The sequence below is a fragment of the Hemicordylus capensis genome, chromosome 11, assembly GCF_027244095.1.
Source record: "Hemicordylus capensis ecotype Gifberg chromosome 11, rHemCap1.1.pri, whole genome shotgun sequence".
NCBI classification, from domain to species: domain Eukaryota; kingdom Metazoa; phylum Chordata; class Lepidosauria; order Squamata; family Cordylidae; genus Hemicordylus; species Hemicordylus capensis.
Window position 1 is genome coordinate 6,976,744 of NC_069667.1, and position 21,367 is coordinate 6,998,110.

General features: G+C 54.9%; 1 protein-coding gene across 3 annotated transcripts; it reads right to left on the reverse strand.

Moving 5' to 3' along the window:
• Window positions 1-347: 347 nt before the first annotated feature.
• Window positions 348-19,756, reverse strand: LOC128335740 (uncharacterized). Of its 3 annotated transcripts, none has more exons than XM_053274451.1 (22): window positions 19,456-19,756; window positions 12,695-12,766; window positions 11,985-12,048; window positions 10,266-10,354; window positions 9,886-9,949; window positions 8,910-8,995; window positions 8,503-8,575; window positions 8,054-8,139; window positions 7,428-7,503; window positions 6,706-6,797; window positions 6,099-6,171; window positions 5,629-5,798; window positions 5,130-5,252; window positions 4,890-5,010; window positions 4,662-4,799; window positions 4,079-4,252; window positions 3,737-3,886; window positions 3,225-3,344; window positions 3,016-3,124; window positions 2,632-2,694; window positions 2,193-2,384; window positions 348-1,898 (listed from the first exon to the last, which is right to left on the reverse strand). In XM_053274451.1, exons 2-21 carry the CDS (start codon window positions 12,700-12,702, stop codon window positions 2,200-2,202), a joined length of 2,064 nt encoding a protein of 687 aa, XP_053130426.1. In that variant the 5' UTR covers window positions 12,703-12,766; window positions 19,456-19,756; the 3' UTR covers window positions 348-1,898; window positions 2,193-2,199. The 3 variants fall into 3 exon arrangements, with proteins under 3 accessions (XP_053130426.1, XP_053130425.1, XP_053130427.1); XM_053274450.1 differs by having other exon boundaries at window positions 18,464-19,756; XM_053274452.1 differs by lacking the exon at window positions 12,695-12,766 and having other exon boundaries at window positions 17,509-19,756.
• Window positions 19,757-21,367: the final 1,611 nt, after the last annotated feature.

A 21,367-nucleotide genomic window follows, 5' to 3' on the forward strand; every position in this document is an offset into this window, starting at 1 on the left:
TGGGGGGGGCACTGGGGGGGGGCTGAGGAACTCTCTCTCTAGCGCCCTCTCCAGTGAAACAAAAGGCTGAGATCAGCAGCATCATAGAAGAAGCAACAAGGATGTCGACCGAGCACCATCACGGACCAGATACAGGCTCGGGCTGGCCCACAGGCCAACAGGGCAGATTCCCGGGGTGCCCTACCCGTGTGCCCCAACTCTCACCCTTCACGACCGATTCTTCTCCAGATCTGGCGCCCTCCCCACACACATTCTGGCGCCCTCTCAGTGCCCCCCGTCCGGCCGTGACCAGATCTGGCACAAAGACTCGAAGGGAGACGAGAAGGAAAGAGGAAGAAACGGCGGGATGCTAACAAAAGTGGCAACTTTATTAAGATACTCAATTAGGCCACAAGTCGTCACTTAACTTTCTAACTAAAGGAAACAAAACAGGGCAGAATGGAGTAGGCAAAAAAACTTCCCATCTCGGCCAATCTGTTGGAAAGCCAAAAATTCCTACTCGGCCCCCAACAGGGCGACCAGCAAAGCCCATTCTGCCCCTGGGAGGGAGGGGGAGGGAGGGAAGGAAGGAAGCCCAGGGTCACCAAGGCAATGGGAGGGCAAACAAAATTGGGGGGAGTCCCAGCCAGTCCCCCACCCCACCCCCACCCCGCTCCTTGCAGGCACGTTCACTTGGTCTCCTCTTCTGGGGCGGATCGACTGACTCCTCCAGCCGCCCAGCAGCAGCACATGCCTGCAAGAAGCACAAAGCAGCATCAGTGGGGTTGCCCTGCTCCTCCTCCCTTTCCGCTCCGGCAGCCCAGCAAGCGGGGATCGGGCAGTGGGGTGGGGGTTGATGGGGGGGCAAGCCAGAGAATTCTGCTTGACCTCAGCTCCCCACTGTGCAGCAAGGGACGGTGTCATGGCCACACCTCCCGCCCCGCTCCAAAGAGGATCTTCTGCTCACTCCCCCCTGCCTGCTGGAGCAAGAGGGGCTCCTCGCTTGCCCAGAGCAGATGGAAGGGAGCAGGGGTGAGTGAGGAAGCGGGAGGTCGAGGCATCGTCCAGCCTGGCCCAAGCACCCTCCCTCGGCCTCCTCGGCAGACCTGGTGGCTGATGACTCCCTTGCCCCCTCCCCTCTGGGGTGGAGAAGGAGGAGCCCCTTTGGTATAACAGGGAGGGGAGGGGAGGGGAGGCCTGCCGCTGGACGCCTCATCACGTGCTACACAGCAGGGAGCGGGAGGGAGAGGAGGGTTCTCTGGCCTGCCACCGGGCAGCACCAGGGGGCGCTACTGGGGCTGCAGGGGGCCCCCAGAGTCTCCCGGGCTCCTCTGCTGCTGCCCCGGTTTGGGAGGGGGGAGGAGGGAGCGGAGGGGGGAGGGAGGCGTGGCTGCGGGAGGGGAGGGGGGAGGAGCACACCCTCGGCAGGGGAGGGGGCGGATGCCTGGATGGTGCTTCCCCTGCCAGGGGAAGCCAGGCCGCTGGGGAAGGGGAGAAAGGTGGAAGGAGGAGGGGGCGCTCCCCGGCCAGCTGGTGGAAATGGAGGGAGGCGGTGACCTTGCCCTCCTGCTGGGGCCACACAGCCTCCCCGGACCCAAGGAGAGCCCAAGAATGGTTCCCAAGGGCCACTTGGGGGCAGGGTGGTCCTGTAGCCTCCTCCCACAGCCTGCAGCAGAGGCAAGGGGAGGGGCTTCTGCACCCCAGAGGCGGGGCTTCCTTGGGCCAGGGGAGTGGAGCCTGCTTCCCCCTCACTCCTCAGACAGAACTGCACTTCCCTGCTGCCGTCTTGTGGACAGCTCTTTCTATCCACGGGGTTGGAGGAGGTCTTCTGGCTGGTCCGGATCCACTGCGCTGCATGGTCTTTCTTCAGTCTCCCTTCAGCTGCTGATCTTCCAGGGGAGAGCACGGGGCTGTTGTTCCTGGAAAGAGAGAAGGACATTGGTTCAGAGATTGGGGGTCTTCTCACACTCTCCCCCATGACACCACCCAGCACCAGGGACTCCTGGCAGAATAGCCGTGTCCTCATTTCCCAGAGGGAAGAGAGATCTTTCCTCTTTCCCTTGGGCTACTTGTACAACTGGCCACAAGGGCCGAAGATGGCATTCCAACACGAGGGAGGGCTGCCCAGATTGCTGCCCGCCCTTCCTGCAGCCCCAGCCCCCTCCCTAACCATCGGGGCCCCTTCCAGTGAAGCCCTGCCTTGGTCTGCTCACCAGTCGGTCAGGTGGAGAGATCACCGTACTCTGGCGGGTGTCTCTTCTTCTTACAGCCTGCCCACAAGCGCCGAACGGCAGCCCGCAACCCATGCCGGGAGTGGAGGGAAAAGGCCTTCTTCACGATCTTCTCCGTCTTGCAGGCAACTCTCCCGACCTCGGGGTCATGGTCGCCAAGCAAGCTCTCCAGCGCTGGAAGGATGAAGGAGAAACTTCAGCAATGGCATGAAGAGGTCACCCCACCCTTCGCCAAGCCCCACCATTTCCACACCAAGAGGGAGCAAGTCCTGACTCTTTCTCCCCTTCACTCTGGGAAACCCTACTGCTGGGCATCCCTGAGGATGCAACCGGGACCTTCCCTTTGAGGGTCTGTGGTCCCTAAACCTAGGCCTCTCCCCTCACAGAAACTGCCCCTTCCCACCCAGAAACCTGCACTTACCAGCATGGAAGGTCTCTATGTTCCCTTCAGTGAGGATGCTGCCCTTTTTGTGGACCAGGTGACCTAAAAACAAGGGTGGAAGGAAATGGGAGCACAGTTCAGGACCCTGCGCATGGACAGCTCACTTCCCATCATTCAGGAGAGGAAGTCCCCCCCTCTCTGCTCCCTCTGGGACTGACAGATTGAGCCATTCCTCCAGGGACTCTTATGTCACCTTGGGAGGAAATGAAGTCAAGACTCCTAGCTAACGCTCACTGGGCCAGTCCTCCTGGGGAGGGAACAGCTCCTGCCCCCCCACCCTTCTGGAAGTGCCCTCAAAGAGAGTGAACCTTTGCCCACCAAGACGACCCACGAAGGGAGACCCAAAAGTCTTGTTTCCCTTACCGATCAGCAGGGCAGCTGTTCTCCTCACTGAAGGCTGCTCGCTGCGGAAGAAGCCCAGGATCTTGGTGGCCTCCATCTCCACGGCGTCCTCTGTGCCGAGCTGCCGAATCTGGGATCAAGAGCAAAGAAAATCCCGAGTGAGCAAAGCATCGCCCAAAGGTCCTTGAGCCATTTGAGCCGAGGGACGGACAGGGAGGGGCTGCCCTTACCAGACGCTTGGCGATCTTGTGCAGCAGCTCCTGCAGGCTGTAAGAGTCCCGCGCCAGCAGCCTGCCCTCCAGGTGCCATAGGAGGGCTTCTGCCAGGAGGCTCAGATTGTCCTTTGCAGCCTGCCAATGAAAGACCGGAATGGGAGTGGAAAAGCCTCCCAAGGGATTCCAAGAAACCTCTTAGGGGGCTTCAAGGAGTAGGGGAGATTTTGGACTTTGGTGGCCTCTCGTTGGCTGAAGCACAGCCGAGGACAGCCAGATTCAAGAGGGGAAGCTTTGCCCCATCCCAGGAAAGAAGGGCCCTGGATGAACTCTGGGAAGAGAAAGTAGAAGGGGGTGGAGAGGTCTATTCCCTGAAAGGTTTCAGAGAGGCCTGGATGGGCCAAGCCACAGCGGGACAGCTGGATGATTCACCACCCCGTGAGGCTAGCTCTGAGGCCTGCCACTGGGCGGCTGGACTTGGGGAAGCCTAAACACCTTTGTAGAGGAGGCAGGGAAAAGTGGGCTCTCACCTGTGCTACCTCCAGGTCCTCATCCTCCACGTGCATCAGCACCGCGATGAGGGTCGTGATGTTCTCTTCTGTACCCTCATGATGGTGGTGGCGGTGCTGCAGGAGATCCAGATGGGTCTTCATGGCTGCCCTTCGGATCTTAGCCTCCTCCTACAAAAAAACAGGGGTTGTCGTTGGCAGGGAGGAATTCCTCACCTCCATCACCATGAAGAAGAGCTTGCATGGGTCTCTTGCAAGAGGTCTCAAGGGGGTGTCCGGTTTCCCTTCTCCAACCCGGTCGGAATCTACAGGTTGGCCGGCCCTCATAGAGCCGGGGCGGAGGGCTGGTGTGCAAGTACTCACGTGGTGGAAGAGAGGGCGGCACAGGGCAGCCAGGGCAGCATTCACGGTGGCCTGATGTTCCGATGGGCAGTGCCTCAGCCGCTCCATGAAGGCCAGGACCCCCAAAGTGGCTTCCAGACTGGAGGTCCTGAGCCCTCCCAGGATCCCGGCACTAAAATCCTGGGGTTTCTTTGCCTAGGGTGAAAAAAGGTGGATCCTTGGAGTTCTTTCAAAGACATGCTAGTCCACCCCCTGCTAAACAGACCACAGGCCTCTCGGGGGGCTGATGCCGCTTGGCCTCCATCCACTGCCTTGGGGAGGAGATCACTCAAGCCATCCCAGAGGCACAGAGAGGGGGGAGAAGGCAGCATTGGAGCACGTGGGGAATCAGGGCTCCCACTGAGAGATGCATTTCTGTGCCTTCCCTTAAGGATTTCTACTTCGTCCTGTGGCAAGGGTTCCACAGGCTCAATCCACCCAACTGGAGAAATCTCCCCATCACACCTGGGGATGCCTAGGAGCACCAGCCTCAGGTAGGGCTCCCCAAAGAGAGGAGTTTCCATGCCCAGAGATGCTCCCAGGCTCGTGGGTCTGGGTCACTCACCGCCTTCAGCTTTCCATACATTTGGAGAAGTCCCCTTTCGCTCAGGTAGCGGATGTTCTGGCTGGGGTGGACTAGCCACGCTACCAGGAGCGTCCAAGTCTTCTCCAAGGCGGCGAAGTCTTTGTCTTTCAGGAGCAGCTAAAAGAGGGAAAGGAGGAAAACATCCATCAGCCCCTGGGGCCAGACCCTCCTCTCAGGGAAGCCCACGCTGAGGAACTCGCTGCTCACCTCCACAAAGAAGGCCACCTCTGCGAGGGAATGCTGTTCTGGATCTTTGTCCAGGCTGAAGAGGGAAGCCAGGTATGCCTTCAGCCTGGCCACTGTGGAGGATGGTGTCTGTAGGAGAGCCCTGCAACACACCAAAGGACCCTGCTGAGTCCTGGGCGGAAGGCCCGGAAAGAGCAGACCTGACCCAAAGCACCCCAGCCCCCAGGCCTCCTGAGAAATCTCCTCTTCCCTCCTACTTACCTCACCAAGAGGGCCACACCCCGGAGGCAGCTCTGCGGAGAGCACAGGGATTCCCAGCAGGTCTTCTCTGGGGTCACCTGTGCCACCCTCTCCAGCAGGGTCCGGACAATCTGCGAGGTCTCCCTGCAGAGAAGAGAAGAGGAGGTGGCTGTCCCCAAAGTGTGTGTCTCCTTGCGGGGTGGCGTAGTAGTGTCAAGGGTGGAGGGACTGTCTTGGACCATAGGAGGGAGACCACAGGGGTGAAGTGACTTTCCCCACAGCTGGTTTTTTAACACCGCAGACGCATTTTAAGGCTTTCTGCAGATCCAAGAGGGCTGCAAATTCTGGGGTCTCCTCTGTGTAGCTGAGGGAGGGGACCACCGTGCCAGAGTCACCCCAAGAGGCCAGAAATGCTCCTCACCCATCATTGTGGGACATGGGACAAATGGCCCTATCCTGTCCTCCCAGAGTGCTGGAAGGAGGACTTGCTGGCCTCGCTTTCCCCAGCGCCATGACTTACGCAGGAGGCAGGTCTTGGCTCTCCCGGTTCCCCACTCCCTCGGTGGTGTTCTGCAGGCCGGTGAGGATCTTGTTCACCAGGCCCACCAGGAGTTCGGGGAACCTCTCCTCCACCTCACTGGCATACTCCATGCACCGGATGACGTCCCCGATCTTCTTTGTTGCTCTCCCCTGAGGAGAAGGGGAGGGCCAGGCCTCAGCACACAGTCCAAGGGACAGTAATGGGTCAGGAGAATCCCCGGGGCCAGGCAAGTGCCATGGGTGTCTGCACGCACATCTGGGCCTGGAGGGTGCTGCCTCTGGCTCAGGGAGCATGAGGTCCACTGCAAGGGAAAGACATCCCCAAGGGGGAAGGGCAAGTCCCCGCCTCCCGTGTGAACAGTGGCTGCCATCCAAGCCGCCATGCTGCGTAGTGCAGGAAAGGAAGGGCGGAGGGGTGGAGGGAAGTCACCCTTGTTTTCCGCCCCTTACCTCTCCCAGATGGACCGAGGAGAACCAGTCTGGGGCCAGCTGTCCTCTTCCTTCTTCACCGCCGCCGATGTTCCTGAGAGAGGAGAGGAGAGAGAAAAGCTGCTCAAAGGTCTGTCCTGTTGGAGATGGCAGCCAGCTGGAGAAGAACACGAGCACCCAAAGAGATGGTGAGCAAGGATCTTGCCTCCCTTGGGAGGTGGCTGGCAGGGGAAATTCACCAGGCCAGAGATCTCCCAAGTCCAGCCTTTCGTGCCCCACTGAGAAGCCCTGGGAAGTGTTCAGAGAGGGCATCGAGAAAGGTGCCCTCCCCTGCTCCTTCTCCCCAACACCCGGTCATGCCAACAGCATGGGGGTCTCGGAGCTCCCTCTGCTAACAGCCAGCAATAGACTTGCTGCTGTCTGTCTCGCACCTGCTGCCAATCGGCTTCCTTGGGTGAACTCCCCCTCCAGAGTCCTCAGAGGGCAAGGAGGAGGAAACATCCCTCTGTGGGGCTCAGACATGGGGGAGCTGCCCCTGTCCCCTGCAGCCTTCTGCTGGCTACGCTAAAAGACCCCCCCTGCTCTCTACTGGCTCCTAAGGCCCTTCAGCTGAGAGGAGGGTACCTACCTGGCTGAACCGGGGGCCGGTGGAGAGTCCCACACCTCGTCCTCGATGCTGCTCACCTCATACATGGTGTCATCCTCGTCCGTAGAGGAGCACTGGGGAGGAGAGAGAAGAATAATTGGATTGTTCCATGGCTTGCATTGACCTTGCGAGGCTTCTGAGAGGAGGAACTAAGCCCAAGGGACTTAGCGCTGAGTCCAGGCAGCACCCTGTTCCTGCTGAGTAGGGCTTGACCAAACTTTCCAGAGGAGCAGGTGGTTTGGGGTCATCCATCGTGCTGTAAGGGGCGCTGAGGGTTCCAATGAACGGATGACCCTCTAAAACAGGGCTGCACAATTTCAACCCTCTAGACATGGTTGGACTACAACTCCCATCATCCCCAGCCACAGTGGCCCATAGTCGGGGATTATGGGAGTTGTAGGCCAACATCTGCAGGAGGCCCAAGGTTGTGCAGCCATGCTCTAAAACCAGACGTGCCTCTTAGAACAAAAGCATTTGGCATCTCCGTCCAGAAGAGCCTTCCACCGCATTTCCAACCCCTTCCCAGTGCCTCAACGGGAGCCCTGCATTTTCTTCCCACCCCACTCATCCAAATCCCTCCCACCCTGCGGCATCTAGAACTGGAACTGTTCCAGGTTCTGTCTCCTATCGGGGAACAGGGGACACACACACACACACACAACCCAGAGCCCATCCACCTGAAAAAATGGATGAGCATTCCTGACCTCTGCCGAGGACGAGTCTTCCACCACTTCAGTGTTCAGCAGCCTCTTGATTAGCCACTTCTTTGGCTTTGGGACTCTGAGAGAAGAAAGGAGAGACGGGGCATGAGAACATCCATGCATGCCAAGAGCCCTGTGGATCTGGTGAAAGACACGTGTAGCCCAACAGTGGACAGCCAGATGCCTATTTAGTTGGTTGTGAACCACTTGAGACCTGGTTATATGTGGCATCAAAATGTGTTTATTCACACACAAACACACCCCCCCCTGCAGATTCTGAAGTTCCTTGGCTATCAAGGGTAATAGTCTTCAATTGGCTTCTCCTCCATGAACGTGTCTAATCATTTGCTGGACTTAGTGGCCATTAGCCCATCCTGGGGTTGTGAATTCCGTAGCTTTCAATGTGTGGTGTGTGGGGCGAGAGGGAGAAAATGCATTTTCTGGGCTCTGTGCTGCACCCAACGCCAGTCTACTCCTTGTGTTGAGCTCCTATCCTCGTGCAGTGAGGGGGGCAGGGAAATATCCCTCCAGGGTGCTCAGGCCTTTCAGAAACGCCCCCACCCCAGGCTCCCAGGGAAGGTGATCTGCCTCTATGATCCCAGGAGCTGCCCTTCAGCTGAGAAAGGTACCTGGGGGAACTGGTGTCACCGTCCCCTTCCGACCCCTCGTCCTCCACGCTGGCTTGCGGAGTCTCGGCCCCCGGGAAGGAAGAACTCTGTGAAGGAGAGAGGAGGGAGAAATGGCTGCTCTGGCCCTCGTGTTGAGCTTTCCAGGATTCGGCAGGGAAAAGGCCAGCCGGGCACCTCCCAGCGGTCATCGCCAGGTGAGCTGGATACAGGAAGTGGGCCGGAAGTGGACCTTTGATGTCCCAGAAGAGCTACAGGGGAGGCCAATTCTGCACCACAGCACGGCCATTTTGGAGGTTTAAGCAAACTCTTGTCAGAAGGTGGCCACCCACCCTGCAGCTTCTCAAACTGGAGCCATTCCACATTCTCTCTACTCCTGGGCAACACGGGGGACCCACAAGCCCAACCCTCAGTCCTTCCAAGGGAGGGACTGGATGTGGATGCTTTCTGACCTCTCCAAGGGATGGTTCTTCGTCAGCAGCAGTGTTGTGCAGCCTCCTCTGCACGGTGCTTGGCCTCTGGACGCTAAGAAAAGAAAGAAAGAAGACAGGTGAGATCAGAAGAGCAGTGCTTAGAAAGAGCTCTGCTTGATGAGAAGAATGAGACATGCAGCCCAGCACCCTGTTTCCAGGAGTGGACAGCCAGATGCCTGCAGGAAGCCCACAGGCTGGGCATGGAGACCCCTGTCCCCTTGTGGAAAGAGGAGGAGACAAACAACTCTCCAAGATGCTCAGAGCTTCTGCCCACCCCCGGCTTCTTGCTAAACTAACCACCTCCCCCGGCCCCAGGATGGGCTCTTAAGGAAAGTCTTCTGCTTCCATGAGCTCTGGATCTGCCCCTCCAGCTGAGAAAAGAGTACCTCTGGGAACTGATGAAACTCTCCACGTCCAGCTCCTGATCCCTTGGGTTGACCTCTGGGATCTCGGCCTCTTCGATGTCGGCACCCTGCAAATGAGAGAAAAAGGAGAGCAATGCGTGAAGTTGTGCTCACTCTGATCTCCCTAGGGCCTTGGGGTTTAGGTTTTCTCCCTTCATTTTCTTTGAATTCATGTTTATTTCTTTAGATTATTTTGATTTTTAAATAAAAAAGTCTTATTAAAAAAAATAAACAATGTGCTCTAACATTAACTGATATTGGGAGTGCCAGGGCACAGCCACCACATGCTTGTGGCCATTTTCTTTCATGGTATGCCCAACAATGAACCTCCACTGTGATATGCGTTCTGCTGTGGTCAACAAAATGGCAGCACTCTGGAGCTCTGGTCCAAAGACAGCATGTCAGGTAGGTCTCCGAGATCTCTTTCTTTACCCAAAGAAAAGCAGTCCTTAACAGAAAGGTCAGTGCATAGGAGCTCTAGAATTGAATGCTAATTTCTTCTTGTCATTTCTTGCCATTTTTTTCTGCATTCCTTTCATGGGGAATGGAAACAAATGCGAATGGGACCCCCTGGTATTTATAGTTTGGCCCCGAGAGTCTTCTTCATGCAAGCCCACCATGTCCTCTGCTCTCCTATTCCCAGGTTAGCTCCCTCTTTCCAAGGGGAGAGACAAGGTGGGCCCCTGAGTCTGGAGCGAGGGCCATCCCTCCTGCTGTGGAGACTCTGGGCTGCTGTTTTGACCAGAGGGGGTGATGATTGTCTCTCAAGAAATGCCTCTTCAGTCAAGAGACATTGAGTCTCTCTGCCAGGAAGACCCTCTCATCTCCTGACCCATGTCAGGGTCTCGGGTTCCCTTTCTGGATCCGTCCCAACTTCTGTCTGCTGCAGGCGGAGATGCAATCTCCCCTCACTCCTCAACCATCCCATCCACAAAAGTGACAGGAACTGTGTCCTTACCTCACAAGACCATGTGGTGGCAATGGTCTGCAGGAACCACCCATCGTCCTCAACCGTGAAGACACTGCAGGAAGAAATACAATGGCATGAGTACCTCGGAAAAGCCTTGCTGGATCAGACCAAAGATGCATCTAGCCCAGCACTCTGCCTCCAATAGGGGACAGCCGGATGCCTCCAGGAAGCTGTCCCCTGTGACCTTCAAGCTAGTGGACATCACCACCATATCTTGTAGGACTGAATTCTTCTACAAAATGTATGAAGACCTCATTTTTGTAGGTCCTGCACCTCTTGCCAGTCAGCTGCACTGGATCCATCCCAGATCCAGGCCGGCTGTGGGACAGAAAATCTTCCCTACACAACATTTCAAGAAGAAACTCTACCTCCTCTGGGAACTGCTGGCAACCGCTTCATCCAGGATCCCGTTCCCACTCTTGACATGCTGGATCCTGGAGCCGTCCGAGATTGACTTCTGTGAAGGAGAGAGGAGAGAGGAATGGGTGCTCTGACGCCCACTTGATCTTTCCAGGGCATCTGGGAGGCAAACGTCACACCTCCTTCAAAGGGACCTTAACAGATGCGCTTAAAGCAGGAAGTGGCTCCTTTGCACCTCAAAAGGGTGCTGGGGACGCTCCCCCACAGAACTGGGCCCCTGCAGTTGCGTTGCTGACTAAAAGAGACACTTCCTGTTCTCATATTGCTTTTCTTGATGATGCATCTAAGCTACTATTTAGAGTCTTGCAATATATATCTATAGCTATCTCATTGAAACTTGATTTTTTAAAATTTTTGTCTTTATATTTTCTTTTCATTCAGCTGATTTATATGTGTGTGTGTGTGTGTGTGTGTGTGTGTGTGTGTGTGTGTTTATTTTAGTCTATTTTTACACTCATTGGTTTTGGTTTCTCTTTCCCCACCACAAAGAGAGTGCATCCTTCCTGAAGTACTGGGTCTGAACGGAAGCTCCAGCGCGTGGGACCTTCCTTAAAGAACAAGGCCCTGCCCTGCCAGAATGTCATGGGTGGCAGAATGGAGGGCAATGCCTTTGGGGAAGAGATGGCTGCCCCTTCGGTCTCCGATAGAGATCGACCGGCCTTGAGTGGGAGCCCAGGTACACCACAAGAAGCCAGTCCTAAAACCAATGTCAGCGAATGGGACCTACAAACTGGACACACTTTCATGGCCATTTATTTCATGGGTGCCATTGTGTCAGAGCGAATGGAAACACATAGGAATGGTATCTGTTTCCATTCATTCAAAAAATAAATGCTCAGAGAGGAACCAAACCCCAAAATCTACTGAAGCCCAGAGATCAGCCTCCCCACCACCCCCCATTCCTGGGGAGCTGGGTGAGATCCTAGGTATTAGACCATTTGGAGTCACAGGATCCCGGATGAGAGTCAGGCCTCTTGCTGTAAGGGACACGGTGGTTTCACATTCAGGGGAGGTGCTTTTAGATCAGAGAAGCCTAGCTAGGTTTCTCTCTTTGCTGGGAAGAGCTACTGGCCGTCTGATGCAGCCTCGTGTTTTGAGGGCCCTTCTGCTCCTCAACTACATGCTAAGCCAAGCCGGAAAGGGGGTGATGTGGAGCCGAGCAGGGGCAGAGTGGAAGAAGTGCCCAATCTGCCCCAAGGAAGACTTCCCCACTCTAGTTCCCCTCCAGACTGCTCCCTTTCTGGACATGTTTTGTGCTTGGTGGTACAGAAGAAAATCAAAGTCTGGAACCCTGCGGGGAGGGAGTGATTTGGGGCAGGAGAGCGGAATGAAGAAGCGAGGGGTGGAAGGCAGGTAGAGACACCCCCTTCCCTCTCAGCACTTCCCATCCCCCAATTTCCCATGCTACTTCCTCCATAGGGAGGGGCTTCCACCTTGGCATGAGTGACTTGTAGTTGAGCCCCGATGGTCACTCATCCCACCCACCCAATTCACGGCTACTACCACTGCAAATTTCGAAGCCTATGGCTTTGCAAGACAAGTTCTCAAAACGTTCCTCCCACCTGCTCAGACTGGGTCTCCCGCACTCCCTCTAGACTCGCTTCAAGTGGGGTCTCTCCCACCCCCTCCCAGCCCTGCCATGTACGGACTGGATTTCCATCCCTTACCAGTGACCATTTGCTGGTTTCGGTCACGGAGCGCTGTTCGTTAATCTCCTGTGGCTGGAAGTCACTGAGAGGAGAAAAAAGACAAAAGACACAAGGGAGTGAGTGTGTCGAAGGAACCCCGAGTACCCAGTTTCCAACAAGGGACAGCCGGATGCCTCGTGGCAGGGCGTGGAGGCAAGAACTGTGAGATGGAAAATTCCTTATTGTTCTCTACTGCTGAAACTGTGGAGTCTCTTATCTGCCAAGGACAGACAGGGTGGGGGAAGAGGGTCCGGGTGTTGCAAACTTCATTAGCATAGGCGTCGAATGATCGGCTTATTCCCAACTGTAACTGTTCTGTTTCTTGGAATGTGGATGTGTCTTCTCTTAATCTGCTTGTCTGTCTGCTGAAGAACCGAAACTTAGGGCAAAGTCCCGCCTCAAGGCAAACACATGTGTAAATGTAATGAATGAATTGGTCCCTCGGGCTGAATGGGGGACGCCCAGCTGTGTAACAATGCCAAGGTATAAAACCCCAAGGCACTGGGTATTTGGCGCGTTTTTCCAGGTAGGCCGCGAGGCACCGGAAAAAGCCACCAGCGCTGGTTTGGGTTCCATAAATGGTGACTATTGCTTCCTTCAATCATCCTTGTCTGTCTGGTTTGTGGTAACTGGGGTCTCCCAGGTAACATAAACTGGTGCCGTGACTCGGATGGTCGGCTGGTGATTACCTGCTCATCGGTGGTTGCTTGGGGGGTCCCTTTCTCACGTCGTGGGAGAGCAACCCTTCGGCGCCACTTCTCCTGTTGTAAGAAGGAAGGTTTTGACCCCCGGCGGTGTGAGACCCAGACTCCCAAGCTCACCGAAGACGGGCGCGGAACGAGGCACACCAACGCAGGCGTCCGGACAGGTGGAGTATTAAGGGTCTCGAGACAAAGGGGGACCGGGGAATCGCCCACCCTGTGTCAAGAGCCGCTGCGGGCAGAGGGCACTGCCTAAAAGCAGGACGGGCTCTGGGAGGAAAAAAAGGGAGGTTGTGTGTGACTGTGTGCAGTTTGCAAGGATTTGGTGAGTGCAGAGGGGGACCCCACAGGGGGAAACCCACCGTGAAAGTGGCCTTGCAGTGGCAAGGCGGGACTCCTGAGTAAGTTCGACGGGAAGGGGACCCAAATCAGAGGTGCGGGCGTGAATTTGTCTGTTCATAATCCCTTTTGTGTCTCACTGCGGGACCCCTAACCCACAGTCTGTTCCCTTCTCCTACTTGTCTGTTTGTCTGGAGTGAAAGAGAGCACAATTCTGTAAGCATGGGTGGGGGAGGCTCGAGAGCATGCACCCCACTGAACTGCATGGTCCAGAACTTTAAAAAGGGCTTCACAAGAGACTATGGCGATCCACCTTGTAAACCTGAAATCCTGGTCAGACACTGTACACTGAACTGGCCAGCCCAAAGTTCAACTTGGCCAGCAGATGGGAGTTTCGAGATAGAAGAAATCTGCAAAGTCCATATAACAGTGACTGAAAGCCACCCTGACCAGTATGCATACATAGACCAATGGATGCTGAACGCCATAGAGGGGCCAAAATGGCTACGGGACTGTAGGAAGAAACAGGGAGCAAAGACAGTGCTGGCGCTCCGCACCAAGAGCACAGGCAAGCCACAGAAAACGGAGGGGGAAGGGGCCTCAGCCCCGTGGCTGCCACCACCTCCACCCCAGCTCCTAGAGACTGAGGAAGAGCCAGAACTACCACCACCGCCTCCTCCCTACAACCCACTGTACCCCAAAGTCCCACGTGGCCCACCCTATCCCCTGAGGTAGACAGAGGAGCGGATACGGCAGGCAAAAGCGAAAGAAGAAGAAGAGGCTAAAAGAAAGGAGGCGCAGGAACGGCTAGAATGGGAAAGGAAGAAGGAGGCTGAGATACAGGAGCGAGAAGAGGCGGCGGAAAGGGAGTTCAAGCTACTACAAGCTAGGATGGAGGAACTGGAGAAGGCAAAGAAGGAACTAGAGAAACAGCAGCCAGGTCCAGAAGAAGAAGGGGGGGGGCAACCATGGCCCCTCTATGAGTAACCACCTTCCCAGGGGAGAAAGGAGAAGCACTGTATCAGTACCAGTACGTGCCTTTCTCATCCTCAGACCTGCTAAACTGGAAGCGCACAACTAAGCCCCTTACTGAAGACCCAAGAGAGATGCTGGAACTTTTTGAGACGATTATGCGCACCCACCGTCCCACTTGGGGAGATATACAGACACTGATGGTGACTCTGCTGTCCTCGGAAGAGCGGGGATGAGTCCAAGAGGGAATGAAAAAGGCATTAGACGAACATGCAAAGAAGCTCAAAAGTGGGACAAATCCAAAGGAGCTGTACGAGCTCTACTTAGTGACCAAAGACCCAAACTGGCATCCGGGTGTGGGAAAGGGTGAAGATTTCCTGACTAAGTATCGAGACCTATACTTAGATAGAGGGCATGAAGGCAGCGGGCCGAAGAAATGTTAATCTCGCCAAAGTGTCAGAAGTCTTGCAGGGACCACAGGAGGCGCCCGGCATGTATATGGAGCGGCTGAAGGCAGCCTACAGCCAATGGAAGAGCATTGACCCAGATGATGCAGGGAATCGGGGGTGTCATGTCCCCTAGCTCTAACAGCGAGGAAGAAAGGGAAGCTGTCGGCATTTCAGCCGAGTCTGGAATGTCTGAAGGGCAGAGCCCGACTGCAGTGGAATTAGCTGACGGTTCAGAACAGACTCAACAGCCTGAACCAGCAGAAAATGTCAGCGACCAATCGGGGGATGATTTAGGCATTGGAGCTGCACCGACGCCACAGCAACGCAGGTATTTCAAACGCAGGTCACAACTGGAGGAGGTGCGGAGGAGCAAGCGCCTGTTATCGAAGGCTGACAAGACGTAAATCCTGACACCTGGGAGCTTTCGACTGGCTCCATAAATTGGAGCCTCTGACTCCCACTCATTGCTGAGTTTCAACAATTGTCATTCACCCATAGCAAGCAGCCGAGCCGTGTACTTCGCTGGCCTTGGGCCAGACCTTGACAGGGGGCAGATCAACATGACTTTCATAGCCCAAGCCCAGAAGGACATTCGCCGAAAGCTGCAGAAGAAAGAAGAAGCAGTGGACATGCCTGAGGAGATGCTATTGGGATTAGCCAGGAATGTGTATGCAAATAGAGATACAGAGGAAGAAAAGCAGCAGAAGGCTGCCGTTGTGATGGCAGCGGCCATCAGAGGGGAACTGCCAGGCAGACGGGGACGAGGTGGCAGTGGCAGTACCAGAGGGCGAGGGCGAGGAGGCAGAGGAGCCTACCAAGAGCGCCTAGGCCGTGACCAATGTGCCATCTGCAAGAGACATGGCCACTGGAAGAATGAGTGCCCGGAAAGACCTGAGGAGGAAAATGCAGACAGGGGGCACAGAGCGTCCCGAGTGATGGCTGGACGTGTGGAGGAGACAGAATGACGGGGCCAGGGTTCGCTGCACCAATTACCACTCTCCCCAGAACCCACGGTGACTTTGACTGTACAGGGGAAGAAGGTGCCATTTATGATTGACAGCGGGGCCACTATTTCGGCCATTCAACAACCTATGGGAGAGAAGACAGCCCTCAAATTGCCAATACAGGGGGCCACAGGTCGCAGTAACTCCAGACCTATTTTTGATGTGGACAATTGCAGTGTCAAGGGAAATACCTTTAGGCATCAATTCGTGTGGCTCCCCGACTGCCCTTTGAATTTATTGGGAAGGGACATTTTGTGTAAGCTACAAGCTACCCTGACTTTTGCAAAAGACGGAAGCTTCACCTTCGAAACGCCACAAGGGGGAGACGTTTGCACAATAGAAATGCCCAAAGAAAAGGCCTGGAAGTGGAAAGCCTGGTGGGACGGGAAACCGGAGGCCACCCAAGTCTTGATAGCGCAAGACATGGCAGGAAGCTTGCCAGTACCACAAGAGGTTTGGGCTGAAAATGGAGGATTTGGGCTAGCTGTTAACCAACCCCCTGTGTGCATTCGAATGAAGCCAGGAGCCACACCTGCCAACATACCACAATACCCAATTTCAGAGGAGAAAAGAAAGGGAATTCAACCAACCATCACCGCCTATCTCAAAGAGGGAATACTGCAAGAATGCCGGTCTGCATGGAATACCCCACTCTTTCCGGTGGAAAAGCGGGAACCTGGGCGCTACAGACCAGTGCAAGACCTGAGGGCGGTGAATGCAAGAGCTGAGAGTGCTGAAGCCATGGTGAAATATTTGCTCAATGACCACCTGCCCGCCCACCGACTGCCAATTCAGATCAACTCAGACAATGGAGGGGCTTTTGTCAGCAAGGCAGTGCAAGATGTCTCTAGGGCCCTTGGGAGCCACTGGAAACTCCATTCTGCTTGGCGGCCCCAGAGTTCCGCCAAGGTGGAGCTCATGAACAGAACAATCAAAGATCAGTTAGCCAAGCTGATAGAACTAACGCAAATGAACTGGGTGGCTCTTTTGCCTTATGTGCTGTTTAAAATTAGGAAGACCCCAAGAGGCAAGGAAAAACTTACTCCATTTGAAGCCATGTATGGCAGGGCATCACCCATTCTCCGCGTCCCAGACGGAGATCGCCCGCCCTCTACAGCTCAGTGGGCTAAAGTTTTGCACGATGTACGCAGCTCCCTACAAGAGACAATTCCCATTCCAATAATCGACCCTGTGCATTCATACGAGGTGGGGGACTGGGTGTGGGTTAAGAAGTGGAATGTGGAACCGCTGAAGCCCAGATGGGGAGGCCCGTATCAAATTCTGCTAATCACTCCTACTGCTTTAAAATGTGCAGGAATTAAGGCGTGGGTCCATCACACCAGGGTTAAGCGGGCGGAGGCGCCCATTTCGTGGCTTCCACAGAGGACCGGAGAGACGAAGCTGAAGATCCGCCGTCTACCCTGAGTCTACCCCCTGCTACACCCTACCGGGAACGGGTGCACGTCTTCGCACGGGTCCAAGGTACGACTTTTGGACGTCCCTACTGTGTGCCCAATACCGGAAGCGGCCACTCTACGTACGGACCACCGGAGGGGGAGGCGAGAGGGGAGAGCCTTTTTCTACCTGGACATGTGGGTTCGGGCATTGTTAACTCTGTGGGTAATGGGAACGGGCACCCCATACCAAGTTTCCCACCCGAAGGTCCCGGGGCTCCAGACTGTGATCGGAGCTACGTCTCTTAAAGACTGCTGGGTTTGCACCCATGGAGATATACACTCTGAGGAAAAGGTTGCTCTGGTGGTGGGCCCGGTATCCCTCGCTTGGTGGGTGCAAAAACCCAGAGTCACTTGGTGTTCGCCATGGATTAGCACCACTGATTTGGCATGGCGCCCGGACACAAGGGGGGGAACTGTCAGCCCTACCGCTATGTGAGGGAATGGAAACGCAATTGGTATTCCAAAGGGGTGCCCGAATATGAAGTGGAATCCTTGCTGGGACAACATCCCATCTGTATTCAGAATGTTGGCAGTACAGGACCCAGTCTGGGAGCAATTCCACATGCCCATTGCGCTCACACCTGGTCATTTGATAAATCTCTTGGCGAGTTCACACCGTTGCTGGACGATCATGGACCTGACCAGGAGGAATGTGATGGGGATGATCCCGCTGTGGGAAGGTATTTTGGATTGTATGGGGGGGGGGAGATGACACTCACCTCCGTCACTCTGTTCAATTTTACTAGTGGCCCCTGGCGGGAGGAGTCAAAATTTTTATGGAATCACACTCTGTATGTACATGATCGGTTGGGCATTCTAGTCAACAAAACACAGACTAAGCATGACACGTGTGACAGTAAACTTAACACATGGGAATCCCCTTTCTGGCACATCTGGTTAAGTATAACATGTGCGCACCACAAAGACCCTAACGTGACTCTCTCCTGGTTTGGGGGCCGGTCCAGCAAATCCGGACCTTTCAGCCTAGACGGGGAGTGTGCCACAGCCCTGAATATAGGGGAACGGAAGGTGGGGCCAGGAGAGTGGGAGACAGGGGACGTTCTGACCCTGTCCTTGCGAGAGCCTGGAATGTCCTGGCTCTGTGGGAGAAATGCGTACAAAGCACTACCACAAGGCTGGAATGGTCGATGTGCCCCTGCCTACCTAGCACCCAAGGTAGAGCTTCGCAAAAGCCTAAATGCCTCTGAAGTTTTAAATACGGGCAGTTTCCTGTACCGCGCGAGGCGTGGCGCAGAAAACCCCCTTGTGGTTCGAAACACCGGGTTTCATCAGGCCTGGCGAGCCATACTACCAGGTCTTGGTGTAATTGAACTAGAACAAGCAGTTAAAAACATCTCAAAGGAAATGGAAAAGTCCTTTAATAACCCACTGAAAATGTTAGTGGAAGTTCAACAGGAGGTTGATTCCCTATCAAAGGCGGTAGTACAAAACAGAAAGGCGCTTGATATCCTTGCTGCTCAGCAAGGGGGTGCTTGTGCCTTAATTGGGGAAAAATGCTGTTACTATGTAAACTACCAAGGCAAAATTGATCAAGAGGCGGCAAAGTTGAAAGAGTCCATCCAAGTCTTTCATAGCATCGGTCAGCCCGCCTCCGAATGGGGGATGTGGCAGTGGCTCACAAGTTGGCTGCCCGACCTTGCCTGGTTAAAATCATGGTTTATTGTCTTCATTGTCATTGTGATTATCTTGCTTATGTTACCCTGTGTGATCCCTTGTTTAACTAGAATAATAGAATCTGCTGTCTCTGCTATAGTCAGGAAAGAAGCTGCCCCACACATAATGGCAATGTACTCCAGTCTGCCTGTAAAGGAAGAGCCCTGAAATGGGCTCTTGAGGGGGGAGATGTGAGATGGAAAATTCCTCCTTGTTCTCTCCTGCTGAAACTGTGGAGTCTCTTATCTGCCAAGGACAGACAGGGTGGGGGAAGAGGGTCCGGGTGTTGCAAACTTCATTAGCATAGGCGTCGAATGATCGGCTTATTCCCAACTGTAACTGTTCTGTTTCTTGGAATGTGGATGTGTCTTCTCTTAAGCTGCTTGTCTGTCTGCTGAAGAACCGAAACTTAGGGCAAAGTCCCGCCTCAAGGCAAACACATGTGTAAATGTCATGAATCAATTGGTCCCTCGGGCTGAATGGGGGACGCCCAGCTGTGTAACAATGCCAAGGTATAAAACCCCAAGGCACTGGGTATTTGGCGCGTTTTTCCTGGTAGGCCGCGAGGCACCGGAAAAAGCCACCAGCGCTGGTTTTGGTTCCATAAATGGTGACTATTGCTTCCTTCAACCATCCTTGTCTGTCTGGTTTGTGGTAACTGGGGTCTCCCAGGTAACAGAACCCGCCCCCTCCCTGCAACATTCATGGACTTAGTTTAATTTAATCTAATTGATATATCGCCCGGGGCGTAACTACTATTAGGCAAGGGGAGGAGGGGGCCTGGGGGCCCCAGAGACTCCTCGCATGACTCCCCATTGCCCCCTGCCCAGCCCCAGGTCCCCTCGGCCACTTGCCCTGCTTGCCCGCCTCTCTCCTGCTTGTCCTCCCGGCCGGCAATCGAGGCACCAGACCAGCTGCCAAGATGGAGCTGCTTTCCTCCCGGGCGCCTCTCAGCTGACCGGCGGGTGGCGGGGCTTGCAGGGAGGCCTCCGTGTAGGCCCCAGTGAAGCCTGAACTGGAGTAGGCTGGCAGGGAGGCCCCAAGCAAGGAAGGAGGCAGGCAGGCAGGCAGGGTGGCCTCCGTGTAGGCCCCAGTGAAGCCTGAACTGGAGTAGACATGGAGGGAGGCCCCAAGCAAGCAAGCAAGGAGGCAGGCAGGCAGGGTGGCCCCCAGAGCTCTCTGCAGCAGACCCTCCGCCCAGCCCAGCATTTGCCAGGTAGAACCTGAACTCCTTTTTGTGGTCACCACCCCCTCACCCCCCCCCCCAATATTTAGGGATCTGCTTGCCATAGGGCTTTGATATGGACGGGGGGGGGGGGAGACTGAGAAGTCTCTGAATATTTAATTTAAAACAGCTTGGGAAATTTGCTGGCTTTCAAAAAAAGCCCTATAAGTGGCTTGTTTCATGGCAGAAAATTAGAAAAACTTCTGGAACAAAAAATACTATATTCATTCATTCATTGATAAATGCACTTATGCTCAAGTTCTTTTGCAACCCAGAAGGTCTGAGTGAGAACTGTGAAGCATGTGTGGTGCTTTTATTTTATTTTATTTTTCTTGGGTGTGAACTGCTCCCCAAGAACTCGCAGGGACTTCAGGGTCAATCTGGCCAACCTGGGAATGCAGCACCTCCATTCCAGAGGAGGAGAGGTGTGTTAAAGGGCTTTAAAAGCCTCCTGTGAAAAACCTCCTGCAATCAGACTTTACCAAATTTGTTCAAAATTCTGAGAAAACAGACATAGGCTCACCCTGCATGGTTGAAAGTCTCCTTTGCTAATCTGCAGCGAGGGTCCCATTTTAATAATTAGTGTTTCTAGTGTGTTCTGGGCATTAAATGTAGCACAAATATATAGTTCTCAATGTATATCACTATATATTGTGAAGTGTTTGTGTGTGTATTCAGTGAAATGTATTTCCAGGCAGCAGACTTATTTTGAAATATCAGACTTAAATCCTTGGGGTCCTGGGGTGTGCGGAGGCCCTGGACTTTGGGGGGGGGCCATTTTAAAATCTGGTCTCTGGGCCCACTCCAGCCTTGCTACACCCCTGTATGTCGCCTAGTGTGAAAACCTCTAAAACATCTCAGCTCCGCTGGTTGGGGTTTGGAGAGTGGCTGCTGGTCAGAGTAGACCACCATGAAGCGAGTAGATCAATGGTCTGACTCAGCACCACCTGTTCCGAGGGGCTGCCACGACCTCCTCCTCTGCCCCCCAGAGGGGCTTCCACTGCTCCCCACCCCAACTGCTCCCTTTCCCCTGCTGCCACTCAAGGAGGCACCAGGGGATCCAGCCCTGAAGAAGCAGCCAGCCACACCCTGGCTCCAGTCTCCCGCTCTGGGTGGCTGCAGGGCTCACCTGGAATCCAGGCACTGAGAAATGGTGGGCCAGGCACACCAGCCCATGGGGCCTCTCAGCCCCCCAGTCCTGGCAGAGCAGACTATGGGACCCTGCCCCATTGGAAACCCTAGAGAGCTCCATGTGCATGAGAACCCTGCCTCGCCTCCTGTGCCTGAACCCCTGGAGCCACCCCCAAAGCCCAGGTAGTTCAGACTGATGGGCTTTGGAGACCCCTTGGCCTGCCCTTGCTGTCATTCCTTTCTGTCTGGTGCTTCTTGTGAACAGGGACCTCTTGGGGGGGGGGCAGCTTATGAAACCCTGGCAGGGGCCATGTTTCTTGAAAGGGTCCCAAGTGGTCTTCAAATCCATGGTGCCATCCATCGAGACGGCCCGGATAACCCAGGAGGAGCAGGAGAACGTACCTGAGTGG